At 39.7% G+C, this 24,506-nt stretch overlaps 1 protein-coding gene across 1 annotated transcript in view; it reads right to left on the bottom strand.

Moving 5' to 3' along the window:
• Positions 1–24,506, bottom strand: part of atrn (attractin) — an 80,315-nt gene that overhangs the window by 18,201 nt on the left and 37,608 nt on the right. The window contains 13 exon segments of the mRNA XM_036573943.1: positions 6,426–6,504; positions 11,420–11,481; positions 17,034–17,191; positions 17,309–17,387; positions 18,204–18,298; positions 18,859–18,911; positions 20,922–21,015; positions 21,131–21,268; positions 21,426–21,674; positions 23,150–23,335; positions 23,490–23,706; positions 23,872–24,053; positions 24,332–24,470. Of these exon segments, the coding sequence (XP_036429836.1) occupies positions 6,426–6,504; positions 11,420–11,481; positions 17,034–17,191; positions 17,309–17,387; positions 18,204–18,298; positions 18,859–18,911; positions 20,922–21,015; positions 21,131–21,268; positions 21,426–21,674; positions 23,150–23,335; positions 23,490–23,706; positions 23,872–24,053; positions 24,332–24,470 (1,731 nt within the window).

Below are 24,506 nucleotides of genomic sequence, written 5' to 3'. Positions count from 1 at the left end.
GAGACTGATAAAGATATGTAGCTGTCAAAAAGCCCTTACTGAGAAATGAAAATAGACAAAATAGACAAGTGCAAAACAAACCAAGAAAACGCTGGTGTTCTCAGAACAATGGACTGACCACCCATTAACTGGATTGTTTGGATTATTCTTTGAAGAACTGATAGCAAGTCACCTGAGAAGAATGGAAGCTGTAATAAAGGGAAAGGCTGAGGCTTCTGTGTAAATGTATGTTAAGTATGTGCCTTCTGCTTTATCTCATGGCCAGGAATCATGGTGGCGAGCGGGCATTTGACCCACCACTTTTCAAAGTACTGTAGTGGCGCCCCACTCAAAAACAGTATGTTTTGCCCCAACACTTTTGGAGGTGTGGCGCCACCCCTGTTCCTGGCATTGAACAATGAATAACTTGTAGTTAACGGCCATTTTGACTGGAAATTAAATAAAGAAAAGGTTGGTGTCTGACTTTTGCACAGACACACATACACACAGAATTTAACAAGAAAAATTCAACCACTATGCATGCTGATAAACATCATAAACGGTTATCATAGTAATTTTCCGGTGTGCCATCACAAAAACAAACTTTAAGTATTTCTTGGTGACAGCGTGGAGTTCATCAGTATTTTGTAGTTCATCTAGTCATTTCTCAGTGTATCCCCTCAAGATCTCAATGAGTTTAAATGGCGCCTGACTTTCATTTAATGAACAGTGTGGGATTGTGAATTGTCTTGCAATTTGTGTTGGTTTTCCCCCATGAACAGATAGGAGAAACATATTAAAAGTAGTTCCTTAACATTGCAGTAATACTCAGAGCAATTCTTTTGATGGTTAGAGTAGAGTAGTGGTGAAATTTCCCTTTATCATTTGCATGTATGTGCGTGCTTCCGCAGAGGAAAGCCGACCTCGAACAGAAAAGTATCCACAGGATCACTGATGAACCTTTTTTTACGCAAACACACAGTTCTGCATGCATCATTTCATTACAAGGCTCACATGTGTAGTCCCCTGCAGGGGGGAAGGCGGAGGATAGAGGAGGAGGCAGTGCTAACCTGGTGAAAATGTTCACATAACAGATGAGGCCAAACACATACTATGAGGTCACCTTCAGTCTTCTCCCTCTCTTTCCACCAGTGATTAGTCTCTGAAGAGCAGGGCTTAGTCATTACATTGTTTAATGAACAAAAATACTAAGCCCACAATCCAGAGAACTGACCCCTGCATGCACACATGTACACATTCATTTGCCAACCCACGCACCCACATACAGACTGCTCAGGATTATTTTTATGTTTATATCACTCCATGTTGCAAGTGCAATATGACTTACAACAAGACAAACATGCTGCTAAGCACTTGACGTTTCCAAGAAACAAGGTTAAAAACGGGCTGCATTATTGTGACAAAAACGGCTGTACATTTGGCAAGAAGCGTCAATGTGATTCAGAAAGCTCATAGAACGCTCACCAGGAACATCTGCGATTGGTCAGCCGCCACACGGCTCATGACAGAAATGTCTGCAATCTGTTGGAGCATTCCCACGAGAACTACTCTTACGACAAGAAACGTTTTACTCTGATGTACCAGACACGCTCCTAAACACAATGCATCATATCAGCGCCTTTTCTATCCCACTGCAGAGGGCAATAACAAACATTCCGATTTTGCGGCAGTAACACAAACGCAGAGGAGTAGTTTGTTAAGTTTGTTTAATGGTAGTTCACTAGTGCATGTCAGCAAAGGAAAATATCTCTACCAAATGATTGCAGTCACTAAAGGAGTCAAGTTAAAAAGACCCAGCAGGGTGGCTGAACTCCACAGATGAAAAGAGTAGAGGATAGAGGAGGTTTAACCACAGCACACACACAGACATGATAGTGTGCGTAGGGAAAAGGTGCACAATCTCATAGGAAGCCCATTCACAAAGACTCAAACTACAATGAATAAATCAGCAAGATAATGAGACATCAGTGGGCAGTATGGCTAAAAATCACAGTATGAATAAATCTGACCGTTTCCATATACATCAGAGTAAATATACATACACACATTTTATATATATATATATATATACATACATACATACATACACACACACACACACACACACACACACACACACACACATTTATTATTTATTTATTTATTTATTTATTTATTTATTTATTTAGAATAAAAAAAGGAACAACGTATAACCTGTCAATATTGCTTTCTGACACTAGTTCAGCAGGCCTGGATAAAAACAGTGCTAAATGTTGTTTCATGTCTGAATTTCCACAAGGCTGAAGGCCTCTTTTTGTGCACATTTTCTATTTCACCTTGAATGCAGCAGCAGTTACATCCTGGAACCTGTACAAGTGCCTGAAAGTAACTGCTGCACCATTTAAGGTGGAACAGGAGATTTGAATAAGAAGTCAACTTCAGTTTTCTCAAGTCATTTGTCTCCATGTCTGTGCCAAACACTTGCGCCTCCGACCGTCAGACACTTCTGGAATTTGAAAAATGTTCAGTACCAGCTGGTCCATGGCTTGTTTCGCACACAAGGTCCCGACCGTGTTGCTGTTTAATGTAGCTGACCGAGTTAGGAAGCTTCTCAGGCAGTACGAGAGGAAGGTGCAGCAATCACTAAGGTTAACACCAACAGACCAGCAATTCCTTTATGTTCTCTGCCTCGAAAAAACAAAGTGGACCACTTCAGATGCAACGAGCTAGACAGCGAGAGGTGATCGAGGGCCTGCTTCGTTTTCATTTAAATTGTGACTGAAGCATCTATGACTCAGCCACTCAACTAAAGGGGTAACATTAGAGAGGTTATTTGTGTCACTTACTTGTGGCATATCAGTATAGGTTATGACAAAACTCATAACTGAGGAAGAATTTCAAATGGTGAACTGATGAGCCGATATATAGCCCAATACTGTGAATGTGAGTATGAGTGTTCTCTCACAGAGCTGGAACTGGACCAGATTTGTTTGGTTTTTATGCCCACACAAGAAGCATAGTGAAAATGCAAACTGTGCATAAATACGCAGGAAACATGACTACGATTCTGTTCTGCAGCGAGAGCCAAAGAAGCTTCTTCCTACAAACATGCAAGCTGATGTGAAATAGAATGAAAAGAACGTCTTGAAGTTACGGTTACTGTAAAGCCATTTACAAACTATAAAGCAGGGGTGCTGGTCCTGGAGATCTACCACCCTGGAGAGTTCACCTGGATCAGGTGTGCTAGGTTTGAGTTAGAGCTAAACTCCGCAGTGTGGTACATTTCCAGGACCAGGATTGAGCACCACTGTTATAAAGACACGCGCACATTTACCAGCATTCAACTAGCAGCTCCATGACGGCGTTTTAGGGCCACTGTTAATAAAATAAAAATAGTAGACCTTGAGAATAAAGTCGTACTATTTCAAGAATAAAGTCGTACTATTTCGAGAAAAAAAGTCGTACTATTTCGTGGATAAAGTGGGCTAACTGTAGGGGGCTGCCATAACGTGTTGGGGTCTTGGTTGCTGTATAGGCGCCGGAGTTCCACTCACTCCTGTCTGCTCGTGGATTGATCATTTTGATTATCACTCTCACCGTCTGTGATACTACATGCCCTCTTTGAACGGCACAGAGATGTAGCCACTGATAGCTGTGTAGACGACCCTGCCTGTGATTCTCCTTCAACAAAACAGACAGACAGTTTCCTCCGAGTCCGTCTGGTTCTTTCATGTAAATAAACTCAGTTTCCTGAACAGCCGTTTCTTATGCTAATAACAGTCTGGTGCTAATGTGCTAGGAGAGACAGGGAGACTGAGTATTTCTTTATGGGTAAAATCGATATGAAAGTAGAACTCCACCAACTCCTCAACGCCCCTCATTTTAACACAAGGAGGTGCTGCCTTCCCTTTGCAAAGCTTTTGGCCACAATATTGCGAACTTTCCTGGTATTAATGCCACTTTAATGTAATTCTACAACTTTTTTCCTTGAAATAGTACAACTTTTCTCTCGAAATATAATTTTTTTTTTGTTGAAAAAGAATGACTTTTTTCTCAAAATAATATGACTTTTTTCCTCGAAATATTACTTTTTTTCTCAAAATATTATGGATTTTTTTCTTGAAATATTATGATTTTATTCTTGAAGTCTACTATTTTTATTTTTATTAACAGTGGCCCTAAAACGTCATACAGCTCTTCCATGACCCCTTTCTGTCTTATTTCTCTCTTTTAACTCTCTTTTTTGCTGATGCTTGAATCACTTATTCAGTTACATCAGTGACCATCTCATCCTACAAGACTTATGAATGTTCTCAATCATAGAAAAATCAAATGTTTAAAAATATCTTGAGGCCTATGACAACTTACATTGAAAGCTAAAGATTGACTCGTTTCCCCTCACACTACCAGACTATCTGTAGCCTCACTTTCAATCAAGCTCCTGGCATTGAAATTTGCTTAAATTTGCAGTAATGGAATAAGTATAAAATATAAGAGGAATCACATAGACGTGCAGAATACCAGCACCAAATAGATCTTGAAATATTTCTCCAAACCTGACAGGACTATTTATATCAGCTTTGGTCAGGTTCAGCCATCATTAGATAAATATTTGGCAGTTCTGGGCAGCTTTTTTTTTTTCCATTTCTTTATCAATGATCTGATAACTGCTGTCATTGTCACTAGGCAATTTAACATGAAGGTACTTTCACAGGCCTTATCATTGGAAATGTGAAGTTTTATTCAGCGTCTGATTGACTGTGGTCAGGTTTGGGCTGGACTGGGACAGAGCTTTGCCAGTTTAGCATGTTCAGTTTTAAACTCAGTGCTGTGAGTGTGTTCTTAAGCTCTATTCACTTTCAGAGCAAAATTTCAGGCCTACTCATTTCTTGCGTTTAAGCGTATTATTCACTTTGAGTGCATCACTGAACATGAGGGGTGTGCAATATATTTATCATTATCGTGATAAATTATGTCACAACAAGCTTTTTCTGAGCTCGTCAGTACTTAAAGAACACTGACAAATGGTTCATTACAAAGAGAGCAAGATTAGGCCTGGTATCTGGATGTAGTGCAGCGAAATATGCAAAACACTCAAAAACAACTGTGCTCAGTTTTTGATGGTGGCTCTGCTAATGATTTTTGTTGTTGCTGTTCGTGGTTTTTGTTTCTACGTCTCAAATCTCAGAAGAACCGTGATAATTCATGTATTGTGTAAAACACAATGTAAAATATTGATACTATGTGTACCATATGAAATACAATTTCTTAAAAATACTATATTGTTGCCATATCGTCCATGTTGTCTATTGAAATAGACCAGGGAGACCTAATTTCTTGCTGTTGTTAATGAGACTAAGTACATTAAAAAGAAAATAACATTATCAAAATTAAGGAAAGGCTCAGTTTATCTGTGCCAAGATTTGCGCACTTTTTCTGGGTCAAGCCACACTGCATCCCCAAGGGTACCCTGATACACTGAGAACAGTTTAATCTGTCAACTCAAACACCACCAGCAAAAATCCATATAATTATTCTTTCACCTCCCACTCTCACTGCATTCTACCATTACCAGCAGAGAGCCCTCTCTCTCTGTCTCTCACAATCTTTGAGAAAAGGTCAGTTTTTATGTAATTACAGTTCAGACATCAGTGTTCACTTTGTAGTGTTCAGTTCTCCATCCGGAAGATAGGCCATCAAAACAAATTTTCTATCTTTACATCCTTAAACCAGCGCACGTCACTGTTCCAGATACTGTACTTGCCCTGCAAACTGGGTTATGTTCTATGTCATGTTATGTTACGTCCTCTCTTAATGGTCTGCATGCCTGCGTGTGCATACTAAGAGCGGTCAAGCCCATTCTATCCTAAATTAGCCTCCCATGCATGGCTTCCATGAACCCCATTAGCAAAGATTAAAGGTCAGCAGAGGGCAGATCTTCCACACTCTGCTCTGCATGTGTGCTGGCATTTCAGAAGAAACCACGTTGCCTGTATGACTCTTTACTGGATAAGAGCACTTCAGTGGGCCAGATAGTGAAGAGGGGTTTACATACAAGCAACACACTTCTAACCTTTAAGAGAACGCTCTTATTACCCCTCAAAAATGTCTTTGTGATGCTAAAATAAGCCTCTCAAAGAGACTTTTGGAACACTAAGAGCTTTCTGGCCCGCCTGCACACGGGCACCACATTAACTCTCACTCTCATAACCCTCTCTAGCACTCCACTTGTTCACAATTTCTAGGACAGGATGTCAATTTTTGGAAAGCACTCCAGTCGAGTGTCATGTTAGGTGGGTTTCACTTTTATGTGCCGACAGACAAAATAACTGTAACTTAATGGCACAGAGAATCGAACAGAATCTTATAAATAAAAGGGTGACAGCTCTTGTACACAAGTGAAGTCAAATGCTACAATGCAGCTCAGCCATCGCTATGGCCCCTACCTCTCGTCGCCGTGACGCCCAACAGCTCTGCTTGATCTTCCAAACGACCGCCGCCACCAAGAGCAGAGACAGGAAACAACTGCAAACACACAGAACGTGAGGTCAGAAAAAAATTTACATCTCCAAAAAGGATCAAAAGAGAGAACAAAAAGATATTAGAGAAAAACCAATGATTATCAAAGTGTAAGTAACTTTTAATGAATAATGAAATGAATAATGAACTTAACTTTTTCTGTCCTAATTGGATCAAACTATTCACCACTATTTGGTAATGCTGTAGTCAAGACCATCACAGGTGAGACAGAGTTGAGACTAAGATGAGATTGAGATTTTTTCAGAATAAAACACTAAGATTTTATTAATAATATTATGAAGCAGTCTTAGTCCACTTCTGCGTTCTATGTCCTTTCCTTAAATGATGGTGGAGATAAAAGATATTTATTTATACTTAAATTTAACATTAGGCTACTCAAAATAAAGCGCGTACATTGATTGAATACTAAATGAAAATATCATTTCAATGTCCCTTACTGAGTCACTGACTGACTGAGTGATGCCCATTACTGAAACACGGATGCACAAGCGTCACAGCAGCAGGAGGCGTTATATGCTATTAAAGGGTAACAGTCTGTCATTATATTTCGGACCTATTTGGAGAGCTAGTTAAATCTGGCTTCATTAATTAATTCATGACAGTAGACAGACTGTCAGAAATTAATTATTAAACCATCCCATTGAGAACACACATTTATCCACTACTGCACCTTCACAACAGCACTGGATTAGACCATCTCTAGTCATGAATTTTTAAACGATTATGTAGCAAAGTGCCTAGATCGCCACTGCTATGATAAGAGTCCTGTATAATCATACTGTTTAAATAAGGTAATTTGATTTACTTAAACAACTACTGAACACTGTACTTATCATTACTATCATTGTTATTACTATTTTTTAACAGTGTTGTGATACTGAAGTCAAGTTAATTAACGTTACATTGGTGTAACTTTGCAAAGTGCTAACTGTAAAAGTAGCAAATGACATATGAAAATATACCCTTTCCTAACTCCTGTATCATAGACACTTGTGTGACAAATCCCACACAGCTGATGAAGGTCCAGTAAAACTAGGCTCGCTTAGTCTTCTATCGGAAACATACAGAAGAGGGCTGTTTTATTCTGTTTGAATGTGGTGTTGATAGATGACAACAACAGCAATAATAAAAAGGCCATTTACAGGTCAGTTACCAATGCCTACAGGAGGAGGCCATTCACTCAGCTGGTTGAGTCCACCTTATCAGGAGACCTGTCTGAGACCATAATTTGAATACTTGAGTACTACAACACTAATATTTTGTTCTATAGCAATAGACTGACATACCAGTCATCATATAATGCTAACTGGTCAGGAAAATAAGTTTCTCTCTCTAGATAAAATGTTTAACCATAGAGAAAAACATTAATGTGCAGTCACTTAATAATTGGATATAATGTAATAAAGTAACACATTTCAGTGGCTGTTGTAAATGGTGGTCTGCTTTGTTTTTTGGATAGCTCGGATAGCTGAGACGGCTCTATGTATCAGTCTCCTCCACTCTAGTTATATTCCAATATCAAAATCATTAAAACTCAACATAGCATCCAAGGGATAACATCAGCCTGCGATATCAATAAACCAATAAGCTGAGCTCTACTCCAGAGACTGGATATGTTCCTCCAGGATGAATCACTAATACAAACCCTCCACATTTCTCCACACAAACTCTACTATGCTCTCCAACTTTCTCCAGCCCTAAGGAAATACCTAACCTTTACCCATGTGTTTGGGTGACATTCACTCAACTCAGCTGAATGAACATGCATTTGGATGGTAGTATATTAGTTCATTAAGTACCAGGACTGCAAATATTGATTTTTTTTCATTTTTGAATATTCTATTGAAGACCATCTTAAAAACTCAAATATTCTATAAGAATAAGCTATTGAAGTGTGTTTTTATTGATTAAAAGAAAAATAATTAACAGGAAATTTAAAAATTAAAAAAATATTTAATTGTGAATCTTATCATTACTATTACAATTACTTAACTCAGCTGTGTTGTTCTTTAATAAGTTTAGTTTCTCGACAGATGGATGGCTCACTGGCCAGCATGCCATTGTCAAATTCTAGATAATAAATGCAGTGGAAAGCTAGCCAGTTATCCAGAGGAGTAGAAAAACATTTCGACTACACCGGGTAATTAAAACGGACATTATCGACGTAAACAGAGCTTCAACACTGACGGTTTGGAGAGGAGTCTCAATAGCCCTACTTCTGACTCCAGCTGAAATACAGTTGTGTGCAAAAGTTTTAACACCCCTGATCAAGTTACATACTTTGTTAATTAGTGAAAATTCATCTACCAAAGGGAACATGCTTAAATAAGGCATTTTCTGAGCACAATTTCTGTTCAATGGCCAAGTTTAACATATTGAAAAAAATAATAATAATAAAAAAAAATACACCCTGCTAAATGTGCCATAACTTTTACACATGCCACATTTGCATCACTGGAGCTTTGACAGGAAAGGAACAGTTGACTGACAGGAAAAAAAGGCTAACCATAAAGTGTTGTAAGACAAATGTGTGGAAGTGCATACTTTCATAAAAACAGCTCAAAGTACCAACAATTCAATTTGCTTTTCTGTTTTTAGAAACTTTAACTGTGGAATATAATTGAACATTTGTTGTGAGCTTTTTTAGGTATACCAACTTTACATCTGCACCCACTGATTATTTTATCAGATACACCTGCCACATAGTTGCACTTTGAAGGTTTACAATTACTGACACCTGCCCATCTTTTATCATCTCCCCTCTACCCAGTCTGGCAGGGAAAAGGGACCACATTAGGACCACTAGTGACCAGATGTTATCTGGATAGTGGATCATTCTTCTCACAGCACTGACACTGTGCACTGCAGTGGTATGGTTGTGTCAGTTGTGCTGGTATGAGTGGATCAGGTACAGCAGTGTTGCTGGGGTTTTTATACACTTCAGTGCCCCTGCTGGGTTGATAACAGTTCAGCAGCCGAAAACAAACAGCCCACAGAGGTCCTGTAGTCAGAAACTGACCACAGATGAAGGAGACTAACAAAAACTATGCATGGAAAAACATGTACCAATAAGTGTCTAATATATATCTAATATGTCTAATAAAGGTCTACTGTCTAATGAAAGTAAAGTGGTCAGTATATGTTCAGTGTGATATGTTCATTCTTCTTGTGCAAAACACCCTTCAACTACCATCTAAGAGTCAACGCTGTGCTGAGAATGGTCTACTACTCAACATCTGCTACTCTTGTTTGCCCTGGCTCATATTCTACTTCATGTTACATTATTCGACACTTTACACACACACTGATCAGGCATAACATTATGACCACCTCCTTGTTTCTACGCTCACTGTCCATTTTATCAACTCCACTTACTATATAGGTGCACTTTGTAGTTCTACAGTTACAGACTGTAGTCCATCTGTTTCTCTGCATACTTTGTTAGCCCCCTTTTACCCTGTCCTTCAGTGGTCAGGACCCCCATGGACCCTCACAGAGCAGGTATTATTTGGGTGGTGGCTCATTCTCAGCACTGCAGTGACACTGATGTGGTGGTGGTGTGTTAGTGTGTGTTGCGCTGGTCTGAGTGGATCAGACACAGCAGTGCTGCTGGAGTTTTTAAACACCTCAGTGTCACCACTGAAAACATGAAAACACATAAGTAGCAAAAAAAAAAATTTAGTACTCTTTCAGTTCCTTTAAACTTAGAAACCAATCCCCTGTAGTGGGGTGCAGCGGTCCAAGGAGAACATTATAGTGATTTTAACATGAAATTCTGGCATGTTCAGGGGTATTTACTGTGGAATTATTAGTTTTTTATTTAATTATATGTTTAATTATTATATTCCATTTTCCAGGTATTTTGACATATTTGAAATGAATGAAAGCAATCTTACCACTTACAAAACAAGCCTCCTTTATCTTCTATTAAGGGAAAGAAAATACTGAATGAAATATCTGTGGGGTGGCTGATTAAAGGCAATGAACTGCTGCTGTGCTGTGTTTGGGGGAGAGGAGGAATTACCCCTCGGAATCCTCTGTTGGCAGCAGAGCCCCTTTCCAAAATTAAAAACTCATCAAGTCTACACGATTCACATGAATGGCATAGTCATCGCTCAAAACGGCAGAGAGGCACATGCATGAGACATGCTTGCCCAACGTGTTCTCATATGTAGCAGCAGAAGCAATCAAATACACCTGAAGTACCAAGTCTGAATCTTTAAAAAAAAGAATCATGACTCTTTGCTTTAGCAAATCATCTTTTCATAAAAGTATAAATTTGACAGCAGCCTTCATAACACTAATGACATCACTGTAAAAGAAGTGTAGATGAAAAGGGCAGAAACAGTGAAGTTTGCCTGCTGAATAAACGGATTCACTCCCTGCTAACACCCCATCCCACATACACACACGCACACACCAACCAAGGCTGAGAGAGTGCAGAGTCAGTGTAATTCATCATAGTGCCTGAGCTGACAGAACTAATGATGGGGAACCATGGCCAACCACAGCATACTATGTGTGTGTGTTTATTGTATGGGATACATAGTGTGATCTAAGTGACTGCCCTACTTTTCCTAATGCTGAATCATTAACGACTAAAACAAACCCAGTTTTCAATATGTGGAAGAGACAAAGGGTGTGTTTCTGAGGAAAGAGAAGGTGTGTGTGTTCTCTTTGCTATGCTTTCTATACTTGGTCTTGGGTCATTTCTACATCAGCAAGATTACTATAATTACTAGTGTATTAGACCTATACCATATTAGGTTTATGAGAACTCACACAAACCAAATACGTTCTAATGACTGAGGGAATGCATGTATGGATGCATACACACAGCACACTGTTAGCTTTTAGTAAGGTATTCGTCACATACTCATCAGGGAGCACCGTTTCTTACCTGAAAAATGTGACAAAGAACTGTACCAGATCCATGAAGTTACTGTGCTGAGAGAAAGCAATCTGAAAGAGAAGGACAGAGAGCTCCATGTTAAAAAGTGGACGGAATGATGGGCTTCATGCTGCATGTTCATGCTTGTGTGAACTACCTACATTCTTCAACACTGGACCAACACTGCCCCCTGCTGAAAATATTACTCCCCCTGTCCTCCAAACACACAGTAACACACACACTCTCTCTCTGATCAGTTCAGACCTGCTGCCATGCACTAATTATTCTTCACAAAGCTGAGATTATCATCCACAAGACAGAGAGAGAGAGAGAGAGAGAGAGAGAGAGAGAGAGAGAGAGAGAGAGAGAAAGAAAGAAAAAGAAAGAAAGAAAGAAAATGCAATAATGAATAGGAGAAAAATGAAAAAGAAAGGGGAAAAAATAAGAGAAAAAGAGAGAAGGAAAGGAAAAAGAAAAAAAGAGGAAAAAGAGAGTAAGATGGAATGAAAGACACCAAGTAAATGGGAAAGAAAAAAAAAAGAAACCTGAACACGAGAAAGAACAAACAAAATGAAAAGAAACAAAAAAAAGAAGAGAGAAGGAAATAACAGAGAAGGAAAAAAATAAAGAGAAAAAGAGAGAAGGAAAGAAAAAAGTAAAGAGGGAAAAGGGAAAGAGTAAATGAGAGAACAAAAGGCAGAAACAGAGAAGGGAAAACAAACAAAAAGAAAGAAAGAAAGCAAGAGAGAGAAGGAAATAAATAGAGGTAAGAAGAAAAAAGAAACCATGTAAATGAGAAAATAAGAAAAAAAGAACACAATAAGACAAAGTACATGAGGAAAAGAAAAAGAAAAAAATCAAAAAGAAAAAGAAAAAAGAAAAAAAAAAATCAAGAAAAACAATGAGGGAAAGAAACAAAAAGAGAAGGAAAGAAAAACAAGAGAACGAAAGAAAGAAGGAATTAGATTAAGGAGGAAGGAAACAAAGATGAAAGAAAAAAAAATCAAAGAAAAGAGAAAAAAGAAAAGAAGAGAGAGAAAGAGAGAAATTAGAGCGAGAGAGAGAGAAAGAAAGAGAGAATAGAAATGATGATCCACATATACGTATAGAACACCTCAGTTCAGACTGACCATAACTGATATTAATACTTGAATAGTTCATTAAAAACAACATAAAAAGTCCAACAGTGACAACATAACCCACATTAACACAGCTCATATGAAAAATGCCCCCTTTCACCCCAGAGCTGAACCTCCGAGGGTGGGCACAGCAGGCTGGGGCAAAAACAAAAAAGCTGATCAGGGACAAAGAGGTAATTAATCAGACTCCGCACCCACTCAGTGGCTCTACTGCCTCTGACCCAGGCTCAGGTGAGGCTCTCAGGCTAATGACTCCACTGATAAGCACCAGAGCTGGTGTTCTTTGGCTTCAGCGTCACTGCAGAACACCTTGTGGAAATGCAATGTGGAGTTCTCTGGAGGAAAAACTGACTCTGCAGAGAAATAAACTCTTCACTGTGGACGTGTTACTAATTCAAATGAGGCAATTCTCATCAGTTTGTTATTGTTTTCTCTCTGTAGTAAAACATTTTATAGCACTATTCTGATGACTAGTGGCTCAAGTGGATTGAGAGTCGAATGCATTTTAAATCCATTCCACTCGGGAGTTATTTGAATTCACCCCGAATTGCTTACGCTCAAACAACACTGCCAAAACAAAGTATCAGGTTAACTTCTGGAAACAAAAGTTCTAGACAGGAACAAAATGTACAAAGATGTCAAATACTGCCCTACAGTCTCTTCTCAAGCTTTCTCACTTGCAGCCTTTCATGGAAACTACAAAATGTGGAGAGCATTGAAACTAAATTACAGCTAATATTTTGTATACAGTTAATATTTTTGTATGTACATTTTAAATTCAACCTAAAATAAAAACTGATCTTTTGTTTTTTTTAATACATATTTAGCTCAAGGCCCTGGCCATATTAAGCATGATACGATACAGCGCTTCACTCAAATACCTCACAGTAAGGAAAGGAAAATGTGTTTGATTTCTGATTCATGTTGACTTTAATGTGACTTGAAACTGAAATGTGCTACAGAGGGCTTATTTTTCTTTAAAAAAAACCACTAAGTTTAAAAAAAAATGTAGCTATTTTTTTATTGTAGCACTTCAAAAGCAATTTTCTACATTTCTGCCTAATTGAATCACTCAAATGTGAACAGTGAGAGTGGTTTGATGTGCAATGGTTAACTTTAGAGAAACATACAGACTGAGACTGCGTTACTGTGCTGTGACATGAACCAGGGCTCACCATGTCTACACTACAAATACGGCAAATATACATTTCATTTGCTCTCCAAAATGACCAGTGAACTAACATCTGAGCTTTTATGTCATGTTGATAATTGAAAAAATAAGCTATCTTTGGGAACAATACTGCCATATAATGAAAATAAAATAAATAAGTAAAAAAACAAAACATTTTTAGCCAAACACTTAACCCAAAACTATCATAAAACATTGCTTTAAGCATTAGGTGGTGAATTCATAACAATTTCATGTAAATATTTTCTGTGAGGTAGCTTTGAGAAGCTTTAAACTCTCCTGACATCTGGTTCTTTAGAACACTGTCGCAAAAAAAAATTCTCTAGAACAGAGCAATTCACATCAAACCACTCTTAATGACTGAATTATGAAGAAATTTTGAACAATCTGTGAAATTTCCCTTCAAAAGGAGCATGTTAAAGTTATTTGTAAACGACTTAAACTCTCTACTATAACAGGAAGAAATCAACAGGAAATGCAATCTCTATTTTATATAAGGCAGTGCCTGCTACTTTGCAGTAATAGAAATTGTGTTATTTACATGCATGTAATTTATTACAGAAATGTTATATATATATATATATATATATATATATATATATATATATATGTAAAATATACAAATATACAAATAAATAAATATATATATATATATATATATATATATATATATATATATATATATATATATAAATAAAATGTGTGGATAGATAGATAGATACTAGGCCTCAAAATTCCTACTCACTACCATCACACTACAAACTATGCCTGTTTGAAACTATGTGAGGCCATGCAAACATTATGAGGCACAGTCTTACCGGACTACTGGACCACAGGCCAATTGCCCAGGCATTTATAAATAAATAGTTTTTACATCAAATTTAGGAAGAGAGCATACGCCACTTGCATTCCCAAAAGACTTTTACTGTGAAATCTGCCAGTGCAATGTAAAAACTTCATGATAAGCCAACTAGTCTGGCAGGAAGAAGTCAAAACAAGGCTACACTTTGATGACCGTTTTCACAGCTAGAATAATGCAAGAATGACAAGTCACTTGCCAAATCACGCTGAAGAAAAGAAAACAAAATCCCCCTAAACAGCTTTCAAAGGGGGAGTGATTCAAGGAAGAGGCCAATAAGTGAGCCAAATGATGAAATGGTAAGAGAAAAGAAAAAACATTTAGTCTGCCAGATCAGTAGGACAAAACCAGGACTGGAAAAAACTTGGCGCAACACAGCTTCATCTATTCCAACATTCTAGATTAAAATAAAGCTGGAATGCTAAAGCACTGCAGCAGCTGTAACCCTGAGAAAGTGTCACCTCCGCTCTCATACTTTGCTTCCTCTGAAATCAGGAAAAAGGCTGATTTTGCTACCAGGGAGAGAGAGTTGTGCAAATAACCCAAATTCAAATGTTCCCTTTGACAGTAAATAGCCTTCCTCTCTTCCTTCACACTGCTGGTACGTGTGTTAGCAGCAGAAGAAAACAACAGTGGCTAACAGAGAGGGAGAAAGCCTTTCTTTCTCTCTCACCCCTACCTCCCTCCCTCACATGCGTGCATACATCAACAGCCTGCAAAAACAGCACATGTGAAGGGGGGGGGGGAAACTTTGTGCACACGCTTCCAAGCCGCTGGCCAAAAGCTACACAGACGGCACAGAGCCTTTGACCACACGCAAAGAAAAGCAGAGGAGGAAACAGAAGGCTGGAATCCTGCTGCTGCAGACGGAGATGAAACCCTTCTTCAACTTTCAGATCTCCCTTTCTGTGCCATCTCCCTTTTCCCTCACCCTCCATTCTCTCTCTCTCTCTCTCCGTCACTTTCGCTCTCCCTCAAAGAACCATATGTTTTAACTTAACATTCCATTTGACACTCTAGCTCCCTCCATATTTGCTGAGCACCTTTTAAACACTGGAGTTTTCTAAAGGCCCCATACAGAAGCACACGCTCTCGTGTTGCTTTCAGAAAGCAGCGCCCCCCGTTTCCCCCTCAATCCAACAACAGCTCCACTGTCCTCCACCAGCTCACCTCCCCACTGACTCTTCAGCCTCTTTCTCAATCCCTCGCTCATCCGCACACACTCTCTCTCCTCCCGAGACGGGACGCGGTATCCAGACTTCAGGCAGACATCCGGGGACAAAGAGATGAAACCTTTTAGGTTCTCAAAGCTAACTTTACTCCATGAGCTGAAGAGAGAACGTGGCCTTTCGGTGCGCGGGTGACCAAACATACATCCTGATTTTACCCAGCCCCAGCGCAGCGGGGCTACACTGGCCTCCGAGACGTAGGGGAGGAGAGGAGAAGGGAAAGGAAGGGAAGGAGGGAGGGAAATGAAAGCTCAGCCAAATCACTTCCAGACCAGACTACTGCCTGCTCATGCAGGAGATGTGGAGAAAAGGGGGAAAAGAAAAAAAGAGTGAGAGAGCAGGAGGGGAATAGGACAGTGGGCGCAAGGTGAGCAGAGTGCAAGACTGAGAAAGAGTGAAAGTGTGAGATTGAGAGAGAGAGAGAGAGAGAGAGAGAAAGGGAAGAGGAGACAGTGTGAGACAGAGTTGGAGAGAGAGAAAGCGAGAACGCAAAACACAGGATAAGATTTCCCGAAAGAGAAAGTGAAAGAGAGAGAGAGTAAAAGAGAGTGAATGAAAGAGAGGAGAGAGGAGAGAGCATGAGACTGACATGTACATGTGTGTTCAATACGTGAGAATGTGTGTGTCCATTAAACCATTGCCAAATCTCTCCTCATAGCAGCGCAGTATTACTTGTAATCATCATCAAGAATCTGGTTTGGCTAATAAAATTTCATGTTAAACCCAGGCTGTGTGTGTGTAGGTTCTATGGAATGTTTGCCAATGCTCTGTGAAGCTCATCCAACCTCAAAAAGCTGCTACCAAAGAACATATTTGTGGGCAGAGCACTGGTAGGTAAATGAACCTTATACATCAGAGCACAACAACCACCAACTGATTGTCCCTCCGTCACACATTTCTGTTATGAAAGATGCATGTAAGGGAACATCACAGCAAATCTATGTGGATATATAGACGTGTGTTGTGGCAAAAGCCCAGTATTAGTGAAATAAAAACGAAAGCATGTTTATGACAATCTTTTTACTGAGAGAGAGAGAGAGAGAGAGAGAGAGAGAGAGAGAGAGAGAGAGAGAACTTCTTGTATTATGTAGCAGTGAGAAGCAGTTTGCTGTATGTGTGAGTGTACACATGTACTGATGAGATTCAAACCCAGGTCATGGTTACGTTACAGATGTCACAAGGAAAAACGCTTGTGGCTAAAACATACTTGAATTTTAATCGGCCAGGTGAAGTTGCTGACGTAAACAAAGAAGGTGATGTTGACGTTGCTACGGAAATCAAACTTCTCGTTGGAGAAACTGTCCTTGAACTCTTTAATGTTGCTAGAAGAGACGATGGGGATCTCCTCTCCAGACTGAGTACCAGCTGGGAGTGAAAGCGAGGAGAGAAAGAACAAAGGAGAAAGAAGCTATAAACTTCAAACACAGCACAAACACACACTAAATGTCTTGTGTACAATAACAGTGTTTGAGGATCTCATACCTGCAAAGCTGGTTGCCCAGGTGATGTTGAGATTAAAGTTCTTGGAGGCATTAATGATCATGTCCAAATCTCGATTTTGCTATAAAGGTATACAAAAAAACTTAAAATCATACCTCTTGACGCGCTAATACACTTCAATACCTTTTCTGACAAACATACACCATAAGTCTTATTTATTATATTATAGTACACATTTAAAACTTATTTAAGGGACACAACTGGACCTTACAGACCCTGAAGATACAACACTGTTTGTCTCCTCAGGGAGAAGAATCTACCTGTACAGAACCAGTTTTTTCCCTGGCTGTGTATGGAATTATGCAGTGACCAAAACAATCAAAGCTATCTTATATTTTCAATTCTTCGTAGCCTCCCTTTGCACTGATGCAGCTTTACAGACGCTTGCTCTCTCAAACAGCTTCAGGTGAAGCCACTTGGGATGCTTTTCCAGTAAGACTGAAGAAGATACACCTATACCAAGACCTTAACAGCTCCAGAAAAATACTTGTTGGGGATATTTAATAAGGTTTTATAGCAAAATTTGGAAATAAATTCATATGTAACTCCACTATTTGTATTACAATGACAATTTAAGAAAGTATGCATAAGACTTAAGATCAAAATGTGTTCAAGTTGTATTAAATCATGTATTGTATCGTGTGTCTACTGGATAAAGGGTCAAAAATGAGAAGCTTTACGCTTTGTGACAAATATAGGACAATTAAACTAGTCTATTCCTTAGATTTCATTAGAAACTTTGCTTACATTCACTGGGAAGGAAATTGAGAGATAGTACGTTTTAAAATAAACAAAAGAGCAAACCAGTCTAAAGTATCTAGGTTGACTAACACAAAGTGATCATTTATGCCTCTTCAGGCTAGTTTTTCCAGCTAACCTCATCCGGTGTGGCCACAAAGTTGATAGCGGTGTAGTATCGGTCATCCTCCTGAGACAGGCTGAAGGTGAACTGGTAGTCTATCAGCAGTGTGTCTGTATGGGAGAAAGACAGCCGGTCACTGATAGCTTTACTGGATGAAATAAAGTATACTTTTTAATTTTACATGTCATACATGTGAAAGTAGAATAGGTACAAAAAAAGCACCAAGACAGAATTTACTTCAAACTCGAAGCCTTCATTAAATTCACTGACACACACACTCTGTTCCTCTCCTCAGTCTTGTCAGTCTTATCCCAGCTCAGCCCCGACCCCTTTGGCCCCCCACAACTGAGCTGTGTGTGCGCTGTGTGGCAGGACATGATCAGTGACCCCTCCTCCACTGTAGTAGCAGATCAGCCGATGCTTCTTTCACCTTCTAACTCCAGTAAGATTAACCCGTCTCAACAACAAAAGACCAGCCTGAGGAAGCCCAGTACCAACCTCTGCAGCACTCTCTGACCTGAAGTGACCCACATTTACTTCACTGCAAACGGAAGATAAGGCTGAGATGGGCAGTTGAGAAAATTACTAAATGACTGGAGTTTGTCTGCGCTGAGCCTACAGCACTCCTTCTCCCACTTTTGTGTGATTACTCCTGTACTGCTTCACTCACAATAACAGGTTCCTCTTAGAGGGTTGCCCTGGTAACGATTCTCCACTTCACACCTGAGAAAGAGGGAGGGGATGGGGTTGTGGGAAGACAAAGACAAAGATAATTAATATGTCAGGGAAATAAAATGTCTAAAGTAGTAGAGAATAATTATCTGCAGGGCTGATGTATAGAAACTGAGAAATAACAAGAAAGTGTGAGAGAAACAAAAAGATCGTCGAAAAGAGAGTGGGGGAAAAGTTAAGTGTATGTGAGCATAACTTCCATACGTAAGGCATATTCCAATGGAATTTCATGTCAGTGAAAGGAAAATGAAATGAGTTTAAGAGATGGCATTCTCAGGAAAAAAGAAAAAAAAAAGGTTCTTTCCTGGGCTGGGACTCTGGGTCAAACTACACTAAACCTGTCAAGGCACTGTTATTTTAGCTGTCATTAGGAGTTTTGAGAGTTTCCCCATAATGAGTTTCACACAGTTGCGTTTTCATAGCTCCAGCTCTTGAACCAATCTGGTATATGAAAGAACATCCACTGTTCAATAATGAACACATCAGTAACAAACGTGTTGATGAAAAAAGGTTGAAATATGGAAACTGTGTCTAATTAAAAAGTAGGAACACTAAGAATAAACAGATTAAGGAGTCAAGCACTGTTGAGGCTACACTGGACTATGTGAATAAAGTAGCTATATGTGGTAGGAAGCCATACATACTCTGAACAGCCATAACATTAAAACTTTCTACACTCATTGTCCATTTTATCAACTCCACTTACTGTACAGGTGCACTTTGTAGTTCTACAATTACAGACTGGAGTTCATCTGTTTCTCTGCATACATTGTTAGCCCCCTTTTACCCTGTTCTTTAATAGTCAGGACCACCACAGGACCACCACAGAGGAGGTATTATTTGGGTGATGGATCATTTTCAGCACTGCAGTGACACCGACAATGGTGGCTTGTTAGTGTGTGTTACACTGGTACGATTGGATCCAGCCAACAGCATCCTCTGGGCAGCATCCTGTGACCACTGATGAAGGACTAGAGGATGACCAACACAAACTGTGCAGCAGCAGATGAGCTATCGTCTCTGACTTTACATCTACAAGGTGGACCAATAAGGTAGGTGTGTCTAACAGAGTGGACAATGACAGGAAAGTGTTTAAAAACTCCAGCAGCTTTGCTTTGTCTAATCCACTTGTACCAGCACAACACACACTAACACACCACCACCACGTTGGTGTCACTGTAGTGCTGAGAATGAGCCACTACCAAAATAATACCTACAAAGTGCTCCTGTATGGTAAATGTAAATGTTTAGATTAACCAGTGCTTCAAACCGATACTTGATGACGATGCTGGGCTACTGTGCAAAAAATCTACATTGTATTCAATTCTCAGTACAATTCTCAGTACAATTCTCTGTAATGTTAATCCAGTTAGATGTCTTAATTTCTACATTTTATAAACGTATGTATGTGTATTGGAAGATCTGCACACTAAAATCACTGGATATCGGCATCAGCCCACAAGTTTCATACTAGTGCCTCCCTAATGTGAGGTAAAATGAAGCAACTAAGGCCATGTTGGCATTATGAATCTTGCACAGCTCCATTCTTTCCGCACTTATGGTTCACATTTGTGTGTGACTCATATCTGTTAAGTATGAACGAACCTGACACAAATCTGATTGTTCTTAATAAGGCTGTAAGGCCATGAACTGGACATGAAGTGTCTCAGAATTGATTTAAGAAGATTATATTTGTGTCTCCACACAGCTCTAAAAAATCAGATCAGTGTCACATTAAGACAGAAAAAAACTGGACTTCAACCCAGCAATGTAAGAGCAGCCTAAGCCCCCTGGACATTTTCAGCAGGAACAGCTTGACCAATCATGCTTATGGGACTGATCATGAATGCTAGTAATGCTATGGCAAGTAGACGTCACTGCATGATGCTATCTGGTGGCTATTCACTTCATTGTTAGCAACATTAGAGTTATTTCATTAACTTTTCCTTTAATATGGCAATGTTGTGTGCTGTGTGTGCTCTGTGTGCTCGGTCCACTCACAGATTGCAGCGGTCTCCTTTGATACCCTTGGTGGTGCAGAAACACTTGCCGTTGTTTGAATTACACAAGCTGGCGTGGCCGTTACACTTACAAGCTGCAAAAGACAGACAGACAGACAGAGTTTAAGCCCGCTGTGTGCACTGCCTCCACTGAGGTCACAATCACAGTGGGTCACCGTGCCATCGCTGACCCTTTTCTCCGTCACTTACGCTGACAGCTGCCCCCATTAGTGGGGTCGCCATAGTAACCGGATATGCAGCTCTCACAGTGTCTGCCAGTGGTGAGATCCTCACATCTCTCACATACACTCTCATTCACACACGCACTGTGGCCGTTACACTGGCATGCTGCAGAAACACAGAGAGAGGGAGAAGTGAGAAAAGGCAATTAGGACCTAATGTAGCCCTGCTGTAATTAAAATGCAGCATTATGATACAAGTGCATTTACTACGGAAAGCATGAGCACATGCCATGACCCACTAACGTATACAGGTATAAATGTACCTGGACACTGGATGAAGGACCAGTTGTACTTGGTCTCCTGTGGACACAAGCTTACATTCAGCATCGGCTGAGGAGGGGGTATGAAGGAGGGTCTCGAGGATGATGGAGCATGTAAGAGCGTCTGAATTGGTCCACGGTACGAGCCCTCCATACACTGGCCCCGTCCCGTATTGCTGGGGTCAGTACACCACCCACAGCCAGGCTGATCCAAACACTGAGAACATGTCCTGTAGCCAGAGCAGTTCTCCGCTGTGGACACACATACACCAGAACACTTAAGAGGTTGACATATTTTTTATGCTGATAAACTTTTATCAACTTAAACATCACAAATAATAGTCTGCAATGACAAATGTTGCATTAAATTGTAAAACAATGCAAAATTCAGTTTTAAAGCATTTTCTCTAGTGGTCTTTTGAGATTTACATAACTCCAACTATTAAGCATAAACACAAACATGATCACCGTCATAAAGTTTAACTAGGCCTGTAAAGTGATAAACCTAAATTCAGTGTCATTATCTAAGCCAGATAACAGCAAGATTTGCTGTGAAGTCTGAAATTGGATGTTACACCAAAGAAGACTTATTCCACAAAAAGATCTTTTTCCTGTCTAGTAGTGTTGTGTTATATGTCATCATATTGAGTATTGTTTGTGTCTGTACTGTGATTGTATTTAAAACATTCTGTTCTGCCTATGCTATTTTTGTTTATCCCTACATGGTCATGTCTGTCACACCTGTCACTTGTCATTTATAGGCTGGGCCTAATCTTGGCATCCAGCCTATAAAACTGTGTCAGTCCACTGTTTTACAGGCTAGCTAAATGTCTGGCACCTGCACACAAGAAATAAACTTCAATTCTCCAGACATACGGCTGCTCCCTGGTTTATGACTGGTTTGGATTCTTCACCAGGAAAAAACAATCTCAGGGTTTGATAATATGACAATATAAATTGCTATCCTGATAAATTGTGTCACAATACATTGTGCTTTTCTGAACATATTGTGTATATCATAAATACTTGTAGAACACTAACCAGCTGCATTTTTACTATATTATTATAAATTGTTTATTATTATTGTTTATTATTATAAAGCGAGCAAAATGAGTCCCACTTAACTGGATTTAGTGCCACACAGTATTCCAAATACTGAATAAAATCACTGTATCACTGTATTCAGAGTTTTTGACAGTAATTTTTAATGTAGCACTACTGGTTGTTTTTTCTTTGTTCCAACTGAGCAGATATCTGAAAAAAAAAATATTGTGATATAGTGTGTTTTGTGAAAATTTCTTGAAGTATCACAACACTGTACTTTTGCCCTGTCGCCCACCTCTAAATAATTGCGTTATCTGTTGACTTGTCTGTGTAATTGGCCTGCAACTATTGAAATGTCAGTATTTACGTGTCAAGAACTGAGTGCTGTGATTTTATTTCTGAGGCTTCTTTTTCTATATTTGTAACTACTGTGGACAAAGCTTAAATTTCCGGTTAACCTATTTATTTGTGCTCTTCTTCCTATTGTTTGTCTCATCTCATTAGCCTAACACAGAGTTCACTACACACCTGAGAGGCACTGCATTAATAGAACGTGTGCACTGGGAATTTTAAGTGTAGTCTGTTGATAAAATTAGCATGAATTCATGTGTTAACTTTAACAGCTTTAATTAGGCATATTACAAATGATTAACAGGCAGGATAGGCAAACAGATGATACATACGTGGGCAGGTGTTCATGGTATACCATTCCATGCACTGGCCATAGGGGAAGGAGGCCACGTAGGCATTAGAGTCAACACACTGCCTCATGTTGCTGCACCACATGCACTCTGAGCCCACACTCGTGCACTCGCTACAGGAGGAACGCAGAGCGCAAGGAGTACGACATTGCTTCACACTGTGGTTGGCTAGAGAGATGAAAGGAAAGAGAGAAACAAACAGAAATTATGAGTATTTTCATGCTGACTTTCCAGGTCTATTCAATGCCTTTGTTTAGATATTGAAGAAAAGAAGAAAAAACACTGGAAATTAGTCCACTTGTTCTCTTCCTCTCAAGGTTACCTGATCGTTCACATAGGCTGCCGTTGAAGGAGTTGATGCAGGCTGCTGCCTTCAGACCTCCAGCACTGGGCTCGGCCAAGTATCCACAAAATCCGGCGTCACTGGGTTCACCCGGCAACCACTGCAGCGTGGTGTTAGTGAAGGGGGACATGTCCTCCCAGCACCAGTATGACACATTCACTTTCCTCAGACCCACCCAGGGAGTCACTGATTTGGACTAAGTACACACACACACAGAGAAATAAAGCAAAAAGGATTTTTTTCAGTGAAGCTGTGAGCTTCATTAAAAGCATTAACATCATATAAAGTGTTCTAAAATACTACCACTGGACCAAAGGCCTGTGGTGGAAAAGGATACAAGTATGTGTGGAGGTTAACCCACCAGTGCCGCTCTGCTCTGCAGCTCTTTCAGGACAAACTGCACCTTCTTCAAAGTGGTGAGGGAGGCAAGCACAGCGTTGTGACTGCGACAGGCCAGTTTAGCATTGTCATAGGAGTCATTCGCTGTTATCAGCTTCAGACATGAATTCCCCACCAGGTGCCAACTCTCACCACAGATATTCTCTATAACACACACAGTACAGTTTTACCATTCTCACATCTCTTTACAGATTTGGACTCCATTAAAGACTATGAGTCAGGTGTTTTCTGTTTGTTCCATAGCGCTACAAACATTTACAATCCTTGTAGATTCCTCTGTACACTGAAAGTATGGAGTCCGAGACTTGTTGTATATGGAAAAGCTCTGAATTCTATAAAATGTCCTCTAAAATTATATTTTGAAGCAACCTTGAGCAGTGCCACATAAGTTAACGCATATTCAACACATCCAGAGTTAGTACCAGGTAAAGCAATGCACTCCTGGTTTCTGGTGTCCCACTGGCAGTTCTGGTCAGTAGCACAGCTCTTACAGCTGGTCTTCTTGTTGCATACATATGAGTGGATATCCTTAGGACATGCCTCATACTCTGTTACTGACCCCTGCAAACATGAGAAAAATACAGTTCCATTATGCTC

Source organism: Colossoma macropomum, unplaced genomic scaffold (assembly GCF_904425465.1).
Source record: "Colossoma macropomum unplaced genomic scaffold, Colossoma_macropomum, whole genome shotgun sequence".
Taxonomy (NCBI): Eukaryota; Metazoa; Chordata; class Actinopteri; order Characiformes; family Serrasalmidae; genus Colossoma; species Colossoma macropomum.
Note: the sequence above shows the minus strand (reverse complement) of the source record. Positions and strands in the feature narration are given on the sequence as shown.